Source organism: Cinclus cinclus, chromosome 6 (assembly GCF_963662255.1).
Source record: "Cinclus cinclus chromosome 6, bCinCin1.1, whole genome shotgun sequence".
Lineage (NCBI taxonomy): Eukaryota > Metazoa > Chordata > Aves > Passeriformes > Cinclidae > Cinclus > Cinclus cinclus.
The window spans coordinates 30263778-30287274 of NC_085051.1; the positions used below are offsets into that span (position 1 = coordinate 30263778).

The following is a 23497-nucleotide window of genomic DNA, read 5'->3' on the forward strand; positions in this document are numbered from 1 at the left end:
ACTACTTGTTGTACTCAAAGATTTCATCAAGCTCAATGACATTTCTTCTTGAGGAAAGATGTGATATGGATTTGATCCTTTATGATTAACTCTCATTTTTAAACCGCTCATTCAGCTGAGGTGACAGATTTCAAAATGAACAGATGAATGCGGCAAGGCATAAAGACAGTCTGTCACCTACTCCTCACCTCATGGCCAAGAGGAGTATTTTGCATATCAGTAATTTGCAGGATGCAGACTGCTGCAATAGATGCCAATATTTTTAGGCAACTAAAATCCACCTTCTGTAGAATATAATATTGAATGTAAATCGATGAATATATTTCAATGAATGTAATTCAATGAATGAATATTTGATGGTAATAGGAATGCTGTGTTTTGACTAGTATGGTTTTTGAAAGCAGAAGAAAATCCAATTTTGATGGTGTATGTAGTAACATATGGACACAGTTCTGAAACTGTATTTGTTTCAAAATTCTCAAGCGCATTTCATCATGTTCTCATAGTGTATCTCCCTTCTACCTTCTGTGGTATTTCCCTGGATCACTCTGAACAGATGCAATATGTTTTCCCTAGGAAAATAGGCCAGTTTGTGAGGAAAGCTGGAATAATTACAGCAGCTTTTGGCTTGTTCAACATGACTGTGTAAGTTTTGTCGATTTGACAGCAATATAAAAGAATCTGTCTCTGGTACTTCTTGCTCTTCCTTTAATTGCTGCTGCTACAAATATGAATGTTGTTTTGCAGAGTATTCATTTTCATGTTACATTTATGAAGTCGCAGGGAGTTTGATTAGAGGTCTCCAATCAGAGGTCTTCAACTTTTTTGCTTAAGTAACCATGAGAGCTGTCTAATGCATTCAGTGTTTTTCTGTATCAGGATGATAATATATCTTCCTCCATTTTTTCCTTGACCGCTTCAGAAGACTCCCAGTCATATATATGCCAGAATGACAAAAGATCAGAGATGTCAGAAAAACAGATAGTCATGGGGGTGCTACAGGAAAAAGACTCATGCACAGAAGCCAGGTGCTTATGTACTATGGGCACATTCCTGCACGAAGGTGCCTTGATCACATCCTTGTCTGCTGCTTATGTACATTCATCTGCAAGCATTTCAGTGTGAACTGTAATTTTGCCATAAATGCTGAAAGAACAGGACTGAAGCTTAGGTAACGGCTGTCTTCAGGTGCTGTGCCATTGTACTGACTCATGAGCGCTTAGTTCACTCGAAATGCAGTACAGTGTGTGTCCTCTGAGTGTAAGAAGCAGCCTGAGAACAGCTGGTTTCCACTAATTAAAAAACTATCCCTGGCTATTTTTGCTGGCTGAAGATAATGAACCTTATCAGTACACTTACCAGAAATCCATTAGTTTTTCTAAGAAATCGGGTGGGACTACACGGGTAAAGATCTTTATTCTTCCTTCTTACAAAGGAAGTGAGTCAATATAGATTCACTGAAAAGTTTTCACTTTTGGAGTAGAAAATATTCAACCGTTGTAGCTGGGTTGAAATAATATGACTGAAGATTACACCACACAATATAATAACCAATGCCAAAGACATTGCCCATCAAGTAAAGATGTCAGTGCACTGGTGAGTCTGAAGGGCAACTGTGGTTCTGCAATTATTTCAATGAGAGCACTCATGAAATGAGAATTGGCTTATACTGACACAACTGAAAGTAAAATATATGATGGATGTAATTAGTGCCAGTTGTTTATACATAGCAAATAATATCACCAAATCTGACACACAGTGAATGACATCGTTATCACAGAATTTCTTACCTTTTCATTTTACTTTAGCTTCAACTGTAAGAGTAAATGTTAAATTAATTTAAAAGGAATTTAAAATAATTTAATCCCCCCTGTAAACTGGTGTAACTGCTATTGATCTGTAGTATGTATGTCTCTAGGACAGGTAGAAATGCAGTCCCTAAAAGCAATGCCTCAAAATGAAGACTTTCTCTAGGAAGCTCCACCCTTCGCATAATCCTAACTGAATCACTTGGAAAAATGTCTTGTCTCCTGAACAAAAATGATTTGGAAGCCACAGGTTAGAGACAATATAAAAAGACCTTTTAAAATTATCTATGATGAGCTGTGTCCTAAAGCAAATAGTTATTTTTCAGAAAATGTCATATGAAATATGACGTTGATTTTTGTTTACTAAAAAAAAATAAAAATTCCCCAAGAAGAGTAAACTACAGTTTTAGAAATAAATGAAGAGAAGGACCTGAGAAACGTATCCTGTTTCAGACCAGCAACCTAATTTCCTTGACAGCTGCTAGTGGAAGGAACTAGAACTTAATTTGTCTCTACAATACTGAACCATATTCCTTCAAGCACAAAGATGTTTTTAACATAACAAAATGCCCATTGCTTTTTCTCCTGCTCTGGAAGCAGAAGCATTTTTTATTGCTCATGCTTTGGGTAGGAAGATTTATTCTAGGGGCTGGTTTTTGTTGGTGCTTTCCCTCACATTGCTTAGAAGAGACCAAAGGCTCATTTAATGTTTTATGCTGCAGCAATGAGGTGTGAACTGACTTGTATGAGGAATTCCAAATCCATCATCTGCTGGTAGATTTCATCTTTTAAGTATTTTCAGATAAAGCAGACAGTCTGTATCATGTTCTTCACATTAATTTAAAATGTTTTAAATACTGCACATTCTCATAAATTAAGTTTTTTGGATGTGTAGTATAGCAAAAGGTTCTAGTGGGTTGGTCTCTTTAGTCCATTACATGAAGAAAACCTAGATTTATAACAACCTGGCTTCAGCATGAATAACTAATTGCTAAACAAGAACCAGTTTTTTGAAGCCTAGGGATAGGGGAGATTGACTCAGTCATGAGAACAGCAATTTGTGTTCCAGTATGCAAAATAAACATTCAGCTATAACCCAATCCCCCAACCTACCTTTTCTTACAAAAATGGGCCCATATACCCCAGTGAGGATCCTCACATCTGAAGTTGTCATGTATTAGCCTTCAACAGGATTCTTGTTCCTTTTCTACCTGTTTTTATTTTCCACATTAATGAAACTATAGAAACTAATTTTTTCTGTTTGTTAATGGAGGAAACGACAGGTGGTTTACTCTCCCTCTGTCATCCCTCCTGTTCCTTGGGCCTGTCTGTGTTAAGAGGGCAAGTTCTGAAAATTACTCTATGTTATTAAGCCATCTCCTTAAGTAAGATGTCGTATATAATTGCATATGTATTTTGGAAAAAAATACATAGTGCATAGTGCATAGTTTAGAGATTTCCTGAGTGTTCCAGTTAGCCTTCTTTAGAGATGATCAGCACAGTGGTGGAAAACCAAGTATGCAGTATCATAGACTCATAGAACATCCTGAGTTGGAAGGGACCCACAAGGTCCAACTCTTGTCGTGACTGAAGGATCCTAACAGTGACTTCCCTGGATTCCACTACTACCTTCAAGCAGGATTTTTCCTCATTTGCTCAGTTTTTTACAGGGAAAAGCCTTGATGGATAAAGATGTTTGCTGCTACTGATGACTAATGTAAACATTTTCATTTTATCAGTGTTGTGGAGCCATGTAAGTCTACGGTGCACTGGTGCATAAGAACTTAACTGAAAGGGCAGCGCTACTTAATGGACAGGATAAAACACCATCTGCTCCTGGCTGGATTGGTGCTTCCAGCTCTGCCCTGACAGACACCTGGCCGAGCCTGCCTGTGAGCATGCACGTGCCTCAACGTCCCAAGTGGTTTAAAAACAGTGCTCACCAATCTGGTAGGCCTGTCTCCGCAGTGTTCTGGAAGCTCTGTGTCCCTTCTTCTTTAAAAACATCTGGCTTCCTGAGGGTAAAGGAAGCAGAAGGGGTATAATAAAGAGCCAGGGAAGGAGAGAGTCTCCTGGGGTCAAAGGGAAGCTCTGTGCCCAGCTGTGTCCTCCTTGGTGGCTCTAGATATTCAAAATCACCATGGGAAATGCTTCCTCTTTGCAAGGCCAGCCAATGGGAGAGAAAGGGAGTGCACGGGAACATCTTTCTGTCACGGTTTGGATGGGCTTCTCACAAGGAATGAAGAGTAAAGTTACAGAAGGATTTAGGTTCAACTGGGCATGCCAGCAAGGCACAGTTCATCTTTCCTTGCAGTGTCTATGGAGAAACTTATTGACTCTTGACTTCCAAACAAAGCAAAATGAAGTGTTAAACAACTTGACATTTTGGAAGGAGGACCACAGATAATGGGAAAATATTTGGAGATGGGCCCCACTGAAACATTTTTACTCACACTTTTAGCTTCTTTTTCAGGAAATAACTGTCACCTTCTTAATTACAAGGGGGAAAGAGCTGTCATTATCCTAATTTTATAACTCCATAGTCAATAAAGATGCCACTTCATTCATGAGAAGCTTCATACCCTGCTGCAAGAGGCAGGATTAGAAAAAATGTCCAAAACTGAGAAAGTTACTCCTATCAGGACCTCATTTAAAACAATTAATGATTTGCTATGGATTCCCAATTTATGAAAGCAGCATTACCTTTTAGATATAATTCTTCCAAGTCAGTTTTTTGTGAAAAAAATATTTTTAGATAGTGTCCTTTGTTACAGAAACATGAAACGAATAGAAATGTTTTTACACTCTTACACGTAGGATAATTAAATGTAAAATGTAAAACAAAAAAATTGTTTATAAATATACCTTTTAAAAAAACCTGAAATTGAATATTTATAATTGAAGTAGACCATGTCATCAGTCATCACTGTGTGACTCTTGAGCCAGTTATTCATATCAGCTGGCTAGACAGTTAACAACAACAAAGTCAAGCTCCCTCCCCAGTCCACAGCCAGCTGATCCTGCTCAAGGCAGCTTCAGTCTGGCATTTCAAAGATCCCTTTTGTGTACACTCATGTCCTGTCTGACTGGGGAATGTGAGAAGAAGACTGGGCCAATGTCCCTACACTACTGTTACACATGCTCACAGTCACTGCTAACTTGAAATCTAAAATCCTCTTTTATCACCTTGTAAATCCATGCCATGTTTCTCCTCATAGTTCATAAAGGGGATCTGTCAGATTGAATGCATACTAATGTTGATAGGAAGTGATGGAAAAATATTCTAATTATTCAGGTTAAAAGTTTAGATGTCTATTTCTTTCTGACAGGTTTCCCAAGAAAGCCATTTCCTGTGTCATGAAGTGACATGCAAAAGACTTTCAGATTTCATGAATGATCCCAGATTCTGGTTTAACCATCAACATTACAGACAGCAGTCTCAAAAATCCAAAATATTTTCCAGCATGATGCTAAGATGTCTTTTGTAATTTCTGCTGGTACTAGTTTTCTGATTTTGTGTTTCTGCTATGCATTGTCCTTCAGAATAATACAAAAACTAATTTATTTCTCTGAAATAATACTTACGAGATTATTTGAAACCAGAGAAATAACTCCCTTTTTTATAATTGGTATTTAAAATACTGTGAGAACCTCCCTGAACTTGATTCTGTTTGAATTATAAATAAATATCCAGTCTCACTTTGAAATGAATATCAAAGCACTTAATTTAGTTTCCTAATAAATAATTACTATCACTGTTAAAATTATGCTTTACTTACACTCTGAATTAGTCTAACTTGAATATATAGGCATTGCTGCTCAAATAGAAACTTTATTCAGTTTATTCTCCATGTGGCTCAGTATTACTGGAAGGTAATCAAGGGATCTTGTAAGAACATCTATTGAACTAAACAGCCTGAGTTCTGGTATTACTTTAGTACACAGTCCATCTTCTAACCACTTAAGAAATTTAATGGTTCTTGTCCTGGGAATACAAAGGTAAGGACAAAAATAACCTTCTAATTCTATAGGAAATTAGCTCTTCATATATGCTAGAACTTGTATTTAGATGATTCTCAGATCTTTTCTTAAATCTCTACTTCTTAAGATATAAACCTCCATCTGTAAATTTCACTTATATTCTTTAATCCTCTATATATCAATTCATATTTGGCTGTATTAACAATGTACTTAACCCAGTTTTATAAGTGACCCATCTTCACTTTTCACCACTTCTTTGATTGTTCTGTGCCTACTGCCTTTACTACTTTCCATAATTTTCTTCTAGGGTATCAGTAAAATTCAAGCCTCGAAATTTCTCAGTGACTTGGGAACTCAAATTCCTATATATGCTCTAGGCATTAAGAAGGTTCTAAGTCATTTCAGTGAATGATACTTTGGCCTCTAGAAGCTGAAGTTCTCTTGAAAACAGAACTTATCTAAGTACTTTTAAAATTGTTAACTTTATATCTCAAAAATAGACCATAAAAATAGTAATTTTAATTTTCCTCCAACAAATAGATTCCCTCTGTTTTCAAAGACAGGATTTTGAAAGTATTCTGTCCCCTTTATTGTCTGTTCTCTACTGTCATGGGCCACTACTGAGCTGTGATTCTGAAAATGCTGATTCAGGAGGGAGCCCATGCTTGTGTTGAACACAGTTAGGAAAATGACACACTGCTGTGCATTAGCTTTGCACCTGTCACCTCTACAACATGAAATTTTATTACCTGTCACACTATGTGGTTTCCTACAGGTACAGAAGACTCCTTGGGACTTGCACTGTCCCATTTCAAAGTTCTTTTTTCACCTTTGTTTTGGCTCAGATGTTCCTTTGTGTTTTCAGAACACGTGCATTAGATGAGATGACTTATCAATATAACAACTTATTGGAAGATTTCCCAAATAATTATCAAGCATTTTCATGACAGCTATTAAACATTTCTGCTTGAAAAGGAGAATATTCTTGACAGGGCACAAGGAAGGGGGGGATCTCCACATCTGAATCACCTTCATACCATTACTCTGTGTCCCTGTGTTCATTAGGCTATGATCAAAATTTAAAACACCATCATTTTTTGAGCAGAACTAGAAGTGAAGTCACTTTAGCAAAACCTAATATTGTGACATTTAATGCAAGATCTTTTCTCCAACAAATATATTCTTGCTGTCATTTGTTAAATGATACTAGTACAACTACTAATTTTGTTCACAATATATTTGCTTTTACCCAGGCTGGCATTAAGTTGGAGCAGGGAGAGGCTAAGATTCTGTGCCTGGATTCTGCCCATAATTCATATTCTAAATCATATGATGATATATATCAGGCTGATATTGCATGAGGAAATTATGGAGTTGGAGCAGTTTCTCCACTCTCCTCCCTCCACTCCAGATGTTCCATCTATATTATAATAGTGGTAATTACACGTAAGCCACACAAATACAAAAGATTTAAACCTTTTTTGGGATGGCAAACTTAAAATTGAAGCAGACAAAATTCTTCAGGAAGATTTCAGTATCCATTCTAAATATGAAGAGACTCTATCAAAGCTTTTATTTTGGATGTCACAGAGTAATGCTGTTACAACAGCAAGGGTGGTTTTTAATATGTTTACCTATGATTTAGGAGCTCTATGTCCAACTGCATATCAAAAGGGAGAGGTAAACAAATAAGAGACTAAACACTTCTAATGTAGAAAATCTCTCAAAAACTGCTGATTTAATAACTATTCAGATAAATCTTTCAAGCAAGTGAAGAAATAATATAAATTTCCTGAATTTTTCTCCTTAGGAGAAATATTCTTTCTCTCTCCACTGTGAAATCACAGGCTCATAAATGAAAATGCTACTGGAAGCAACTAAATATTATACACATCTCTGAGAAAAAGATAAGGGAATTAGAAAATAGGGAAAAGAATGCAAAGAAGGGGAAAATGTACTCATGTAAACAAAGGCAAAAGCAGAGGAAATTGAATTCATTACATTCGTTATCAAAATTCCTTAGCAAGCTTAATAAGAGTCTTTCATAGAAGAAAGTGGAAGATGACTTTGTAAAACAGAGACCCACGCTACAGCAGATTTTTCTAGGGCTAAACTTTACACTTTAAACAATGGAATACAAAGAACAACACAAATGAAATAATAATAATCGGACACAAAAATATCCTGATAATTAGACCTCTACAGATCAGATCAGAAATGTAACTTATTTTTATCAATGGTTTCCAAAAAAACAAATAAATTTATAAGCTACATGCAAAGCAAATGAAATTAGAAGCCTTTTTAAGTTGGTCTTGTTATTAGGAGGCAACACTCAAAAGTACATTGGAATACCAACTTTAACGGGCCAGTCGTTGTTTTTTAATTTTTTTTTAGCGAGTCTGAGATTCAGACAAAAAATGTAAGACACAGCAGTAACAACAATATCAGAAGGTTTCTTCTTTTCCTTAGTTTTTCTGCAGTAGCGCTGGAAATGGATATATCTTCCATTTCTACTCACAGATGTGTGCTTTTCAAACAGCTTGGCTGTTACATGCTAAGAAGACAGACTGAGAAAATCTTGGCTTCTGGACAGACCTAACGTCAGTTGTATCACGTTCCCAGGTCTGTTCTTTTCTCCTATTGCTTTCTTCTAGGATTTCAACTGTAAAATTTATCTATGGGTTTTGGAATTTCCGTTTTTTATTTTGAATATTGAGTGATATATACAATTTATGAGAACAGAAACGATGGTGACAATCTCAGAAATTTTTAAAATGCTCCCAAAAGAAATATAATATTGGTTTCAAATGAAAGTACAGCTGTAGTCTTAGTCAGACTTGAGTGGTCAGTTCAAAATATAACTTCACGTATGGTTGATATGTAAAGGCATTTTTAAAAAGCTTCTAACTTCTCTTCAGAAACCCAGACATTCAGTGTGCTTCCCTATCTTTTCACATTCTCTGTGTTTGCATGTATCTCAATCCTGGGATTTGAAGCAGCTGGACAAGCTTTTTTTTTACCTAAACTTCTCTGAGCGATTTGTATGCTGAAATGATATACAAAAATAACTCTAAGTTTGTCTTTGCAAATACTGCTCTAAAATTTTTTTTATGCTTGAATATTAGATCTGAAAATATGATTGGATTGAAGAGGATTTCCATGGTTATTAGAAACCTTGACCCATTACAGTAATTTTAATACTCAACTGTGCTCCCTAATAGTTGCTGTGTGTCTCAAACTCCATTAGTGCTTATGGTGTACAGGAAGTGATACTCCCAGTATAATGAAGCAAAATGAGAATTGTATTAAAGAATGGAAATAGGAAAAAAACACCCAAATCTCAAGTATGGGAAGGAAGAAATACATACCATGACACATTAAAGAAAAAGTACAAGTTTAAAATTTTCCCTTCTGAAAAGTATGTTTGCCAGTATTTTTACTACACCGGTAACTATTGCAGGCATATAAAATCTTCCTGTTTTTTAATGTCAGGGTACATATTATACATACAAAAAATGCACATATACATGAGCACACACAAACACACATAATCTATGGTTTAACTTCAGTAAACCATAAAACAGACACTGAAGGCTTGTTCCTCTCTTCTACAAACATGCTAACTAAAGTGTCAAAATCGTACCCTTTGTAACATCTTTCTGGTAAGTCTTCTGCATTTGTTCAAGTGCCACAGTACTCCATCAAATCAGCCATGTTAGTCCGAAAGATATGTACTGAAATGTTTGTATGGGCAACACTCTGTTAGCTTTATTGTGTAATGAAATAACACCATATTTCTTATCAAACTGATTTACACAAATAGATTTTCCTTTTGAGTGAAACAGAACTGCAGATGCATTTTGCTGAAAAGATATGGATTGGGCATGTGAGTGTGGAAGAATGGCAGAAGACATGCTAAGACTGAATCCTGATATCTGGTGCAGAAGATTTTTAGCTAAGTCAACAGTACTGAATTGCTTTTTCAAAACTTACTGCAAAGTACACTCTGCAATTGGAGGCTCATTATTTCTATTCCATGAGCTAAAGCAATTACCTCTGCAGAAGCTGCTTTGTTAGCATAAAACTGAAAAAAAAGAAAAAAGGAAAAGAAGTGAAAAGAATTTGAAAAGAGGTGTTACTACCTTTGCCAAGGTAATACTATCTCAAGACTCAGAGATCATTTTAATAGTGAAGATTCAAAAGAATCAACTTCTCTCGTGACTGAAAGCAAAGCTCCAGGCACTTCCTTAGACTGATATATTTATTTGCTGCCTAGTGTTCAACTAGCAACAAGTAAAAAGAGGTCATAACATATATTTCTAAAAAATATAGAAAAGCAAAAAATTCTCTTGGGCCTCAAATCTCATTACAAGAAAGACATTCCAAAGAAGAGCAATGAAGCTGTTGAAAGGTCTGGAGCACACAGCTGATGAGGAGTGGCTGAGGGAGCTGGACTTGTTCAGCCCAGAGAAAAGGAAGCTCAGGGGAGACCTGATCCCTCTCTACCTGAAAGGAGGGTGTAGCCAAGTGGGGATCAGTCTCTTCTCCCAAGTAACTTGTGACAGGATGAGAGGAAATGGTCTCAAGTTGCAGCATGGGAGGTTTAGATTGGATATCAGGAAAAATTTCTTCTCTGAAAGAGCCATCAAGCATTGGGACAGGCCGTCCAGGGAAGTGATGGAGTTTCCATCCCTGGAGGTATTTAAAAGACATGTAGATGTGGCACCTGGGGACATACATGGTTTAGTGGTGGACTTTGCAATGCTTGCTGGACTTGATGATCCTGAAGTCTTTTCCAACCTAAATGATTCTATGATTCCAAAGCTGTTTGCCACTTATTACTGAGAGCTTTCAAGATTATATATCTTCACAAACTCTCCATGCCTAGGAGGTCACAGAAACAATTCTTGAAGGCAATGCAGCACATAGCTACAGCTTTGCACAATGACCTTAAGTTAAAATTTTCCTTTTGAGAGTGTTGACTTTACAGCAAAGTTGAGACTATACCTATTTGATTAGGACAAGGCCATAAAGAACAAACAAGCTTTTATGCTCTTATTTTTCTAGAGGGCACTACCAGGGAAAACATCTTTTCCATTAGATGAAGCCATTGGTAATACAGGATGTAAGCTGTTAACTTTTGCTCCTGCAGGTGGTAAAAAGTTCCACCTACAATATTTTGCTGAAGAAAACTCTTGCCAGTCCCTCTACATAGAGATAACTCTCAGGAACTAAGAGACTTTTTGTGGCTGTTTTCTTTTCTCTTAGCTACATAAATCTAGAATCTCTAGATATAATAGTTTCATTTGAAAACTTTTCTACTTATGTTTTAAAGTTTAAAATGGCCCTTGTAATACAGAAAGCTCTAGTGATCCAGAACATTTAGATGCCATTCCTGGAAAGGACAGTCTCATGAGTTTAGACTCTGTATGACATCACCACCTGAAATTGGAAGCATACATGGGCAGGAGGGCATGGTATTTATTGCTGTTTTGAACTGCAGTTGTGTTTTGCTGGGCTAGAGAAGCAAAGAGGGGATACCTGGATGCAGTGAGAGTATCCAGAAGGATTTGCCCTCCCAAAGATCACAACTGTGATGTCACATTCCCTGTACGAGTACTTCAAATTCAACTGCATTTCCTGCAGCCACCATGCAGGTTGGTTTAATTATTGCAAAACCATATAGTGGCTGGCCCATTCATATACTTTCTGTCAAGCCAGTGATGTTTCATATTGAGTACTGCTTTAGGGAAGACTGGGTTTGAAATGACCTGTTCTGTAACAGTAAACTGGTTGGATTCCTTTTTTAGTCCCTGACTGGAACGTTTATCTGTTTGTTTGTTTTTTATCTTTTTATATTATTTTTTATTTTTTTGCTTTTAATTACCCACTAGGACAACCTGAACAACTCCCTGTCAAACAAAGTTTGTCAGTTGGTTTGATACCCAAACTGAAAAGCAGGAAAGACTATTCAAATCCTCTAGGTCTCAATAAATTGAGGAAATACATTACGCTGAGAAACTGAGGCCATGGATGGCAGTCATTGCACAGCCTTGCAAAGGACAGAAAACTGAACACCTCAATCACTTATCCTAGAGCTCTCAAGAGATGTCACTTCACTACTACTAGGAAACAAGGAGCAATCACTGTCAGATGAACAGAAAGATTGATCAGTAGGGTGCTACTCCACGGCAATCAAAGTAAAGGCCACAAAAGATAAAAAAAAAATTCTTCCACATATTTCTGGAAATACTGAGCAATATGCAGCAGTGGGTTCTTCTTTAAAAGACAGTTACTCAGAATATGACAAAATTTTACAGTCTAAATTAATTTTGGCATGGAAAATAAACTCTGAGATAAACTTTCCTTCTCCCTTTATCTGACCAGCAACAAAGTATAGCTGCTGTAGAACTGTCTCCCCTTATGTGTTTTAAGTAGAGTGCTTGGAAGGATACTGCAGCAATAAATTCAATTTGCAACAGGAAATATCTGTTTCAACAAACAGAATACAAAACAAATTAAACACCATTAAATAATTTATTTTTTCAAAAGATTAAAAATGTTAGATGATTTCAAAATGATTTCAAAATGTTAGAATAGACTTATTTCTTGCTCTAATGAAAAGGGTGAAACACTTTCTCCAAGATGTGCCTTGTCACAACACTGTGACACGTGTAATGAGTGACATTTTCTCTGGTATTTCTTTTTCCCATGGATGCCATAAAGTGCATCGCATGAATATGAAGTGACATCTTTACTAACATGTGGTACTTACTTATCACCCACAATTCCCAAGTTGATTGTTGGATAGCCATGTTCTTGGATTGTAGCTAGGAGAGTTGAACGGTTACTGTCCCGAATCTTTCCTGGCAAGAGGTCATCCTCAGGATTCAGCAGCTATAAACCAGAAACACTCTCAGTCAGTCTCCTTGGAATACTGTGCTTTACACAAGAGGGAATTTTTTCTTTGGGTTGGACAAGATATTTTTAGATACATATAATGAAACATACATATAGAGTGATTTAGTGGATTTAAATTAGTAAGACATGCAATGTGCTTGTTTAATCCAATCCTCCATGTTTCTTCGTTTGTTTCTACTGGTGCATGTCTGCAAAACATTCTTCCTCCTTATGAGTACATGGCTTCTAATGTCAGACATTAACAGTCAAAACAAAACTTTTAAGTTTTAATGTTATTGTGCCTCTTTAAATGGCTTTAAGGGAACCTCATTGATATTGTTAACTAGATTTAAAGGTATTAATGAACATTTTGAAGTTCACTGTCTGCTTACCAAAAAGATGACTTTCAAATACAACAATCTGCATCAGATTAATAGACAGAGGTTTTATGCTTAGTTCTTATATCAATTACTGGTTTGGATTAAAAACTTTCTCTCAAGATATTATATTGTTGCAATTACCTTACATGTGTTATGCATTTTGGAAGCTAAACTACAAAACACACATATGTAAATGTATGTTTTATATATATTAGAAATTCTGATATAGGACACAAAAGGAAAATACAATATTGATAGGAGGTAAATAATAATACTACTAATACGAATGTATCTGTCAAAATCACAACATTAGGCAGTAAGGTAAGAATAATGAAAAATGGAACATGGGTAAATATAATACTTTGGCTTGCAGCTCTCTGTCATAACCCACTGTGCATGGTTTCTTAACATTTTACCAAAGAGAATGTCCACATCAGTAAAGGACCCTTTAATTACATGCAAGAATCTTCAATCATACGGAAGTTACTAATCAGAAAATCACCACCTCTAAACCTTGTAGCTCTATGGATTTATTCCTCAGTTAGTTGTTTGGTTCCTGCATGCCACACCCTGTTTATGCTATGAAATTTGGAAATAATCTGTACATCAGATGACAAAATTCAACCTTATGAAAAGTTTTAAAAATCTTTAAAAATTGAACACATTCAAGCTGTTTGAGAATACAACTATTGAGTTAATATTTGTGGTTGGATTTCAAAAAGTTTGTCTTAAAGGACAGTCAAAACTTCAAGCTGTCTTAACCCAAATATCTCAACACACATATTCTTCAGGTTTTGCTCTTCCTATTCTTTCTCTGCCCTGCTGCTGGAAGAAATTAGGGGGCACAGGTGCTGGCCTGGGTCAACACGCAACATATGTAAAGCCAATAAATTAAGTTAATTGTGAATCTGATTTTTCTGATGTAGTTAAAGCAATTATAAAGCTGTTCTGCTGTTCTACACTGGGAGTGTGTTTGGATTTCAACATATGCTACTACTAGAAAGAATTTTGAGGCACGCTACTGCAACAAGGCATTTAGTAGAACTATGCATTTCTCAAAGAGCTTGTCTGCCATTTCTGTTATAGACATAGAGAAGGCATTGCTTAGAAGAAATTACTCCTCAGTCATGACTGGCAATGTGAATTACAGCCCCGACTACCCCACAGGTTCTCCCTTGCTGGCAGGAGGAAAGCAGCTGGCACATGGTTGGATACATTACCAAAATTTTGGCAAAGAGAGTGTGAGACCTGTGAGAAAACCCCTAATGGAGAAAACATAAGCAAATTATTCTGGGTTGATCCTTCACAAAAATAGCTCATGTCAGCATGAGTTGCAGTCAAAAGTGAGTCTGCTTAGGAATAGGGTGGAAGTCACTAACCAAAACACTGCCTCAAAAAAAAAACATACAGTATTTCAGACTATAATTCTAAACAAACTTTTCTTACCTCATTCCCTGTTGACATTACTGCAACCACTGGAAACTTGTTAACTTCTACTTCAGTTACTCCAACAGTTGCTAAGAGGCCAATCTCAGAGGGACCCATATGGGTTCCTTTTGCCAGCACACATTCACCTCTTTTAATGTCATGTCCTATGGGTCTGAAAATCAGGACAGCAAAACAACATGAAATAGAAAAAGAATGAGATTCAAAGTACCTTTCCTTGATTGGTCCTGCCTGTTAAAATGTCAGTACTACTCATGATTAAAAAATTACTTTGAAATTCATTCATCAGCCCTTCTATTCCTTACAGAGATATTTTAATAAATACAGACCTGATGTCTTGGCCCGGTCGAGCTTGCACCAGAATTCGAACTTCTAGTTCTTCAGTGCCCTACAAACACAAGGACATCACATATGGTCAGCTGAGCTATTCAAAGAAGATTAATGTTTAATTTCTCAAAAGTCCACACAGCTTACAGCACCCATTACAATGAGACATTTTGGTTTAAGCATCATATTGCTGTCCTGATTTGTTTGTCAAGGTTGTAACAAAATGTGTGCTAAAATTGAACAGCATTTTAAGAAATGCTCTTTATGATGAGCTCACTAGGGGAGGACCAGTACTGTATATGTAGTTTCAGCTTCCTGTTTTTTTTAATGATACCTGTGTTTATATACCATTCCTATGTTGGTTCATCTGGTATACTGAGTGGCTTCTTTCTACTCCTCTCAGCCAATTTAATCTGGTCAAAACATTTCAAAGATGGCACTTCAAACAGACCATTAGGCTGGCAGACAGTAGGCTACACCATTAGCAGAAAGGTGGGAGGAAGCTATGTGCTGCAGCTGTTTCAGGATTTTCACGTAGATTCCTCTAGTGGAAACTCCTACTTGAGAGCCTTGTAGAAATCAGAAACGGGCTCATTCATCTTGTTTATTTATTGTGAACAAGAGACAGTGGCCTGAAAAGTCTGATGCATTTCCTTGTTCACAATGTCAATGGTATGGTGATTCATTCAATGCCAATAAATGGCACATGACCTATATTGTTACTATTTAATTTTAAGCCCGGCAAATGGGTTGATGATATATACACTCAGCTTTGAAATAGTGCCAGTCTGTCAGCAGCATTAAATCTAAACTTAGACTGGAACAAATTTTGTTTTTACATTATCATGTAGTGCTTCATATTTAAATACCTCAAAGTTATAAGTCAAACACTAATATTACAAGAAAAACAAGGCAGGTCAGTGTTATTTCGAATTTTTACAAGAACAGTAGTGTTGTATGGGACACTGGGACTTGTATATTTTCTTAAAGGTGATATGGGCCTCAGTTTCTGAGTTCAAACTAAATGCTCTAAACTTAAGGCCCCAAAGTTAAAGCTAATGAATGTGTTATTAGAGATTGAGATTCTGTTTACTTATTGTGAAGATTTAAACCCCTGAAAACCAGAAAATTACTAATGAAAATATTTCTTACTTTATCCCAGTATTTTCATATGCTTTTCAGAAGCTTTTATTGCAAACTTGGTTTCTTTTGTACTTGCTCTTTTTGTATAAGAGATGATTCTTGTCTGGGAGTGTTCAAAGTGGCTATGCTGGTGCCCAGAATGGCCTTTTGCCCCCTCATTGCCAGCTGAGGCTGTAAAAGACACTTGATTCTTGCAATAAAAATTTGGAGCAGTGGTTAGTCCCAAAATTATTTTATTTTTATGACACTGGGGATGGTTGTTCAGTCATGAAGATGTGAAATTTCTGTACCTTTGATAACATTTAAAGAGGGATAGAAGATTTTAAGGGAATCAAGAGGAGAGGCACTGATACATTTGATTAATATTGTTTAGGATTCCTGGATTAGGGGAAATAACTAAAAAACAGGCTTTTGAGGAATTCAGCAATCCCAGGTTTAAAAGGCATTGTGGAAAGTGTGACTATGGACAACATGGTGATATACAGAGATTGACATCTATGGAACCGATTGATATCCCAGAATGCTTAAGGAATACAATATAATTGAAGGTGGCTAGAGTGGCAGAGAGGTATGGCATTACACTGAGAACATCTTTCCTTTGGTGTGTGTCATACAGCATTCTTGTGTGTATTAACATATTTTGAACTATATCTGAGTAGCTTGTTCTGGTGGCTGTGAACAGTTGGCTGATACACTTGATGCTTGGGCTTGATGCAGGATCTAACTCTTACTTTGGTTGATCACACTGGGCTCCTTTCTCCTACAAGGTGACATAAAAACTCAAGATAAAAAGAGTGTATGTAGACATGTTTCTTAATGAAAGTGCATTTGGCAAACTGATGAGAATTTTTCTTCCTGATGGATAAACTTAATTCCTTTCAGGCCTATGACTTCTAAGATCATTTGGAGAATGCTTGCTATGAAGTTTGAGTACTGCTACCACAACTAAAACTCAAGGCATTAGTTCCTTTGAAAAGTAATCCCTTTTCAGAAGTATATTTTTCAGGTGTTAAAGATTTCACTTCAGTTAAATCCCAGTAGGAGTTCTTAACACTAAAAAGAAAAATATTCTTGAAATATTCAGCCACCCAGACATGAAAAGGAAGAGAAGAAAATAACATATTAATTAAACTATACTAATTATTATCAACAGGATTCATTGAGTGGTGTATTCAAAGACAAGCAGAAATTAAAGAGTTCTACCTCCTACTTATAGGCAGGAAAAAGAAATTGAAGGTGGCTGACCATTCATGAAAAAACTCAGACTTTAAGCACAGCCAAATAATGTGTTCTCACATGCAGAGGAGAACATGCACAAAAAAAGTGGAAGGCAGGTCAGAGTCATCCAAAGAAGAAGTAGAAAAATAGAAAGTTACCATGTGTGCTGCTCTGCAATGTGATAGTCCTCTCAAGATGAGGTGGGCAATGGCCACAAAAGACTTGCTCAGTAAGGCTAATGGAACAATTAACAAGCAGTGAAGGCAGTGGTGTGTTTTGCAGGAAGATATAATCTATACATATTGCAATCCTCAAAGCAGGATTGATAATTTCTATAGTTTCCCTGATAGGAAGAAGGACAGCCTAGACAGCTTGCTGAGTTCATTAGATGTAAACATCTATGCATTTAATAAGATAAATAAGATTTAATAAGATTAATGCATGAGAAAGGATCTCGAGAGTGGGTTTCAGTTTTTGTAGTCTTTATCAGTTTCGAACACTAGAATTCATCTGCTTACACCCCAGCTGCAATCACAATGCTGACACTGAGCTGTGGTGAAGTGCAACAGCTTGTCAGAACAGCAGCAGTAGAGCAAAGGCTGATTTGAGCACAGAACCATACACATACTTTGTTCCAAAGCTGAACTTGGAAATTGTGTAAGTAAGAGACATATTTTCTTGTCTTGAAGTCTCTCAGATGACAGCAAACATGATGATAGTGCCTTGAAATCACAGCTGTGAACCAGAAGCAAATGCAGCAACACAAAGGAAGTCTAAGATGGAATCTTTGGAATAAAGTTGTCTACAGAGAGCTCCTCTACTTCATAAAAAGCACATTTTACTATGTTGAGATAACTGTGCATACAGAATTACTACTACAGGATTAATATCTTTTTCTGTGTTTTTCTTTCTGTGTTCTTATTTGCAGCATCTGTAAGGTAGTCCGCTAGTATGATTTAAAGGTAGGCTGGAAAATCTATTCAAAAACAGGGTAATGTTTACATTCTGGAGGAATATGCACCTTATCCATTTCTTGGTTTTCAGAGGTCTCAAATTCAGTAATGTTCTCATTTTAAAGGAGCACAAAGAGTATTTTAAAAATCTTGTAGCTGTAGTTTAAAAAAACTTGGGAGGCATTTACTTCCCCTGTTTCATAACAAAAACTCTTTTTCCAAACAGATTCATTGGAAGGCATTTGTACAAGTATTCAAAATCCATCAAATTCACCTTTGCTGAAACAAGATAATCTCTGATAATACAGAGCTGTCCTCATAGCACAGTTTAAAAGAACCCAAATAATCCCATGGATTTTGCAGCACTTAAAACAGTTCACTTTTCCACAGAAAAACATTTTCAGCTTTAATTACACCAGCAGTAATTCAATGTATTATTTTGAGATCAACATGTAATTTAAGCAAACATTTCCCCTTCTTATTGGTGAGATTTCCAGTAGCCTGTATTTTCAAATGTGAGTACAGTAGGCATTCAAATTGGACTGTAGGCATGGATTTCTAGGAGGCATTTGCCTTTCACTCAAATCATGCTCCCAAGCATTTGAGTCAGCATTCAACAATTCTGATGAAAAATCAGTCAGAACAGGAAGGTCTGTGGTACTGTTATCACAGCCTGAAAAAGTGAGAATTGCCACTAGGAACTGATGCAAAAGTCCTCAAACTTCTGAGATTACTGAAGAGCTTTTCTGTATGACTGTCTTTCATATTTACAGGATTGTGTTATATGCCATTTACTGCTGCACACAAGAGAAAAATGAGTTTTCTAACTTGTGACTCACATCATCTGATTCCCTGATGAGCTCTGTATCTTCCACTTGCACCACTGCATCAGCACCACATGGAATTGGAGCACCAGTTGTAACACGCATTACCTGACCAGGCATCACAGTCTGAGTTGGCTGAAAAATAAAAAACCAGAAATTAAAATACTTTTGGAAAAAAAATTCAAACCACTTGAACTTTATGGAAGTAATCTATCTGAAGACTGGAAGACCACGCTTATATGCAACATGACTCTTGATATACTGTGAGCAATATCATGAGGTACAATAAACTCCAATTCACACCTGGCTTTATTTATATGGCCACATATTAGGTGGCTTCAGTCTTTCCTCCTTATATTTTTATCACATGAAACAACTTTCAGAAGAAGGACTAGACTGATACTCAGAAAAATAACTGGATTAGAAATTTAACTGCTAGAGGGTGACTTTCTGGAAACTTTCATGAGCAAAAATCTAGCAGTTCTCAGTACACAAATAGTTTTGCAGAACACTCTGGTTCCCAGGGCTGAAATTGCTTTGCTTTGGTTCCATTTTTGTTCTGTTTTGTTTTACCAGCACTCTATATATAAAAAAACAATATATAATGGTAATGTGACCAACTGCTTAATTTTTAAGCAGATTTCCTAACACTGAGACAGCTGAATACTAGTCCATACTAGAGAATATTGATATTTGTCAATTTAGAATAGCCTAAAATTGATAATATTCTACAATTCTATAAAGTCACGGGATACTACAAAGTTTCAGCAGAAGCAGTACAAAGGATAGAAAAATACCAGAACAAAATGATAAAACAAATGATGTGTTTTTATTAACATTTCTCACCAGGCAGACTATTTTAATAAACGTTTGTCAAAATCCAGGGTAAAACTGTAATTTGACCATAACTATTTAAGAGATAAGTAACTAAAAAAACTCCCAAAAAAAGGAAACTAAAAGAAGCTGATATGATGACTGAGATTTCATTGCTGGCTCCCCACAGCACTGCAGTAAGCCTGGCTTACTTAGGTTTCACTGTTACAAGTTAACATGTGCTGCACACAGATCTATGCAGCTGTGATCAAAGCAACACATTCTGTATGTCACACATATAACTTATGTGCAGATTGATTCCATATTCCATATGCAGTGCTGGAATACATCCAGGACTTCTCAAACTGTATTTAGCACACATTTGGCAGCAACCCACAGGTTGCAGGCAGTACTACCCAGCACTGTTACCTGCTCCTGCCCAGCAGGAATTTATTCCATGACTTTTGCCATGAGGCTGGACAGACACTATCAAGCTCTAGACCAGTGGTCAGCCCTTCAGCTGCATAAAGCTGTTTGCCTTGCTCATTCTTCTACTCCACGTCAGCACTGTCACAACCTCTGAGTTTTACTTTGAAGTGTGTTTATTTCACACATTTGGGACAGAAGTCCTAGGGATGGGGTGGGGATGGTTTTTATCTGGTTTACCACAGTATCACAGTGACCTTCGTATTCCACGAAACAACTGAGCCTAGAACTGACAGAATCTTGACCCTTTTCTACAGGTAATGGAAATCTAATATCCTTGGAGAAGAACATCAATAAAGCCCACACTTGCCATATGTCACAGTTAGTGTATTTTTAGTACAAGATTCATGCTATCCTAATGTAGGTATCTAAACCAGATGACATAAAAAAACACTTTTAAGAAAATGGCATTTATTCCTCACCACAGACTATTCAAGGAGTTGTGGATGGATAGCAGCGATAATGCCATTTATACTAAAGCTTCTTAAAAGGGAAAATAATGCTATCTAGTGTGTAATTTAGATTTTTTATGAAAAGAAATGTTACAAAAGCTAAAGCTTATGCCTTGGATTATGTATTTTGCATACCACTGTAGATATACTCTGAAAGTACATTACAAATAGGTAATATTGCTTTGAACTTATTAAGTATTGCTGGCTTAAATGACAAATTTCAGAGGAAAAATGTATTGCATAAAAAACTTGTCCCATTTAAAAAGCGTCATAAAGAACACTAAATGCCTACTACTGTCACAGATCAGCACATATGGTAATAAAATGTGCTGTAACTAACTGTTTTTGGAGTTTAGTGTTAGATGAGTTAATTTTTTGAGATGCAACAATGTGATACATTTAAATAAATTAATGATGCAACTGCTTTTAGAACTGGTTATGTTGCTCATATATTTAATTTCCTTTTTGTCTGCTGCGAATTTGATCAGATTAACTTTAGGAACAAAAGTCAACCATCAGATTTATTTGTGAATCTCCAGGGCTGTGTTCGTCTATGATAGAGACTATGAAGATAAAGAAATGATTGCTTCTCAGAAAACATATTAACCTGCAAAAATTTCACAGCTCTTCTAAATGCCTTTGAGATCTCACTTTTACCTGCAATGGAGCAATACTGGTTTCTGTCCTTTGCCTTCATTACTAATAATCTACTCAATTTTAGTCACTGAATAAAACCCAGAAATAATCTACGAAGCACAACCTCTATCTCAGGAATTTTCTCATGCACACCTCTCTGTGTGATTTAGAATCATCCATGCTCCTTTTCTGCAAAAAGGCACAGGTTAATAGAATCATGGGAAATGCCTGCTTTTCATCTTATATTGCAGCTGATTAGTCGTAGTACCTCTGACAAACACCTTTATAAAGTGTTGCAGGAAATGCTATGGTCTAAGTAAGTCTACAGAAGGAAAACCATTTTTCCTATGGTTGAATGTTTCACACACTGTGGACACTGTGGATGGCTTGTAACCAGTAATCTCAAGTGTGCCCTAACCTTCCCAAAGCAGGGTAATGGCTTAAAGCTTTCCCTGATATACAATTAAAAAAACAAAAAGGGGGTTAACATAAACATGACCATCTGGAGATGGAAATAAGAAAATACACAAATTAAAAACTGATACAGAAATGTCCAAGTTGGCTATATGGCCTCCCTGCAATTCTCAGCTCCATCTTCTTCCTTGCTACTAGCATTTACATAACCTTTTTCCCCACAGGAGGAGCCAAATCTAAATCTATTTTGAACTCCCTGCTGTGAATCATTCTGTTAATTGGTCTGTAACATGAAAAGCAGAAAGTTGCTGCTGAGAGTGACTGAAGGGTGAAATGAGACTGAGGAGCCTTCCAAGGCTGTAAATAATTTCTTGGGAAGGAGATGAACCTGAAGATGTGTTTGCCCAAGAAAAAAAGTTTGACCAATTACTCTGAGGTCAACAGCCTTGTTTTTCTAACTTGCCACTGGTATTTTCAGAAATAGTCTCTCTCTGCATGCCTGCTTCCCACCCAATTTTTGCTCCTTGGCAGAGAGCCTTTCTATTCCCCATAATCTGGGAGGACAGACTGTTCCTGTATAGAGACATTTGTGAGCTCCTGAACTTTGTAGGAGGGAAGCAGCTTCCATTTGCCCTTTTACCTTTTGTACAAACCTGCTGAACTGATTAGGACACTGAAACTCTTCAGACCTCTAATGGGAAGTACTCCCCATTACAGACAGCTTCAACAGTACTGCTTTTAAACAACACTGTGCTGTGATATTTAACTAGCAAAATGATAATACTGATGACAGGGGAATAGTGATAGGAGTGATAATTCAGCAGGTTGCTCTGCTGGTCCTTGCTATGTTATAATGATCATAAAAAGGGCTGTAAAATAGTTGTCAAGTCTTTTGGATTCTGGACCAATGCTTGAAAATGCAGTCGGGAGGGCTAAAAACATAAGGCAGGTTAAAAAACTGCTGAATTAATTTTCTTTTGTTTTTCTAGAATTTAAAGTTATTTTACATATTTTGTACACCAGATCCATTAATCTAAGTTCACAGCAATGTCAGTACTGAGAAGCTGTCTATTATACCAACGTATAATTCATGATGATGAATGGAACCTAAAGGAAAAAAAAAAATCTATAGTTCTTCCTATCTTCCTATCATGATTAGCCAAATTAAATGTTTATTACACATTCAGAGATAGTTCAAAAAAATAATAATCCTGTGACTGGTAATACTTCCAAAATCTGATACAACTTTTGAAATATGTCAATTTTACTTGGACTTTTTTGTTTAGCAGTCAAAATGGACACACTCCAATCCTCATTAAAACATCTCAATTCCTTGTTTTGCCTGTTACTTCCCTTTCTCCATCATTTCACATACAATACACAGAATTATAAATCAAGACTTAAAATAGCTGGAAAAACATTTTGGACTAACTCACGTTTTCCTGAACACAGCTGCCAGGTATGATTAAATGGACAGAATAACAGTAATTGCATAGAACTGATTTCTTTTCCCATTACCCCAGTATTAGTGCAGGAGCTTCATAAAATATGCTCTGGAATTTGAGAGCAAATCACGAAATGTGTCTGTTCATGAATATTTATAGAGCACAGCAGGTCACAAACAGGTCATGCCTCAGCTTGCTTTTAAAATCAATCCATGTAGCTGCTAAGGTGCACAAACATTCTTCTCACAAACCAGCCTCAATCCAGGCTGCT

The 23497-nt window shown here is 36.5% G+C and overlaps 1 protein-coding gene across 7 annotated transcripts in view; it reads right to left on the reverse strand.

Annotated features, from left to right (window-relative positions):
- GPHN (gephyrin) overlaps positions 1 to 23497 on the reverse strand; it is a 273967-nt gene that overhangs the window by 15720 nt on the left and 234750 nt on the right. For all 7 annotated transcript variants that reach the window (XM_062495959.1, XM_062495956.1, XM_062495957.1 and 4 more), the window contains 4 exons: positions 18996 to 19115; positions 14845 to 14903; positions 14516 to 14669; positions 12565 to 12686 (listed from right to left, as the gene is read on the reverse strand). In XM_062495959.1, the coding sequence (XP_062351943.1) occupies positions 12565 to 12686; positions 14516 to 14669; positions 14845 to 14903; positions 18996 to 19115 (455 nt within the window). The remainder of the gene's footprint in view (positions 1 to 12564; positions 12687 to 14515; positions 14670 to 14844; positions 14904 to 18995; positions 19116 to 23497) is intronic.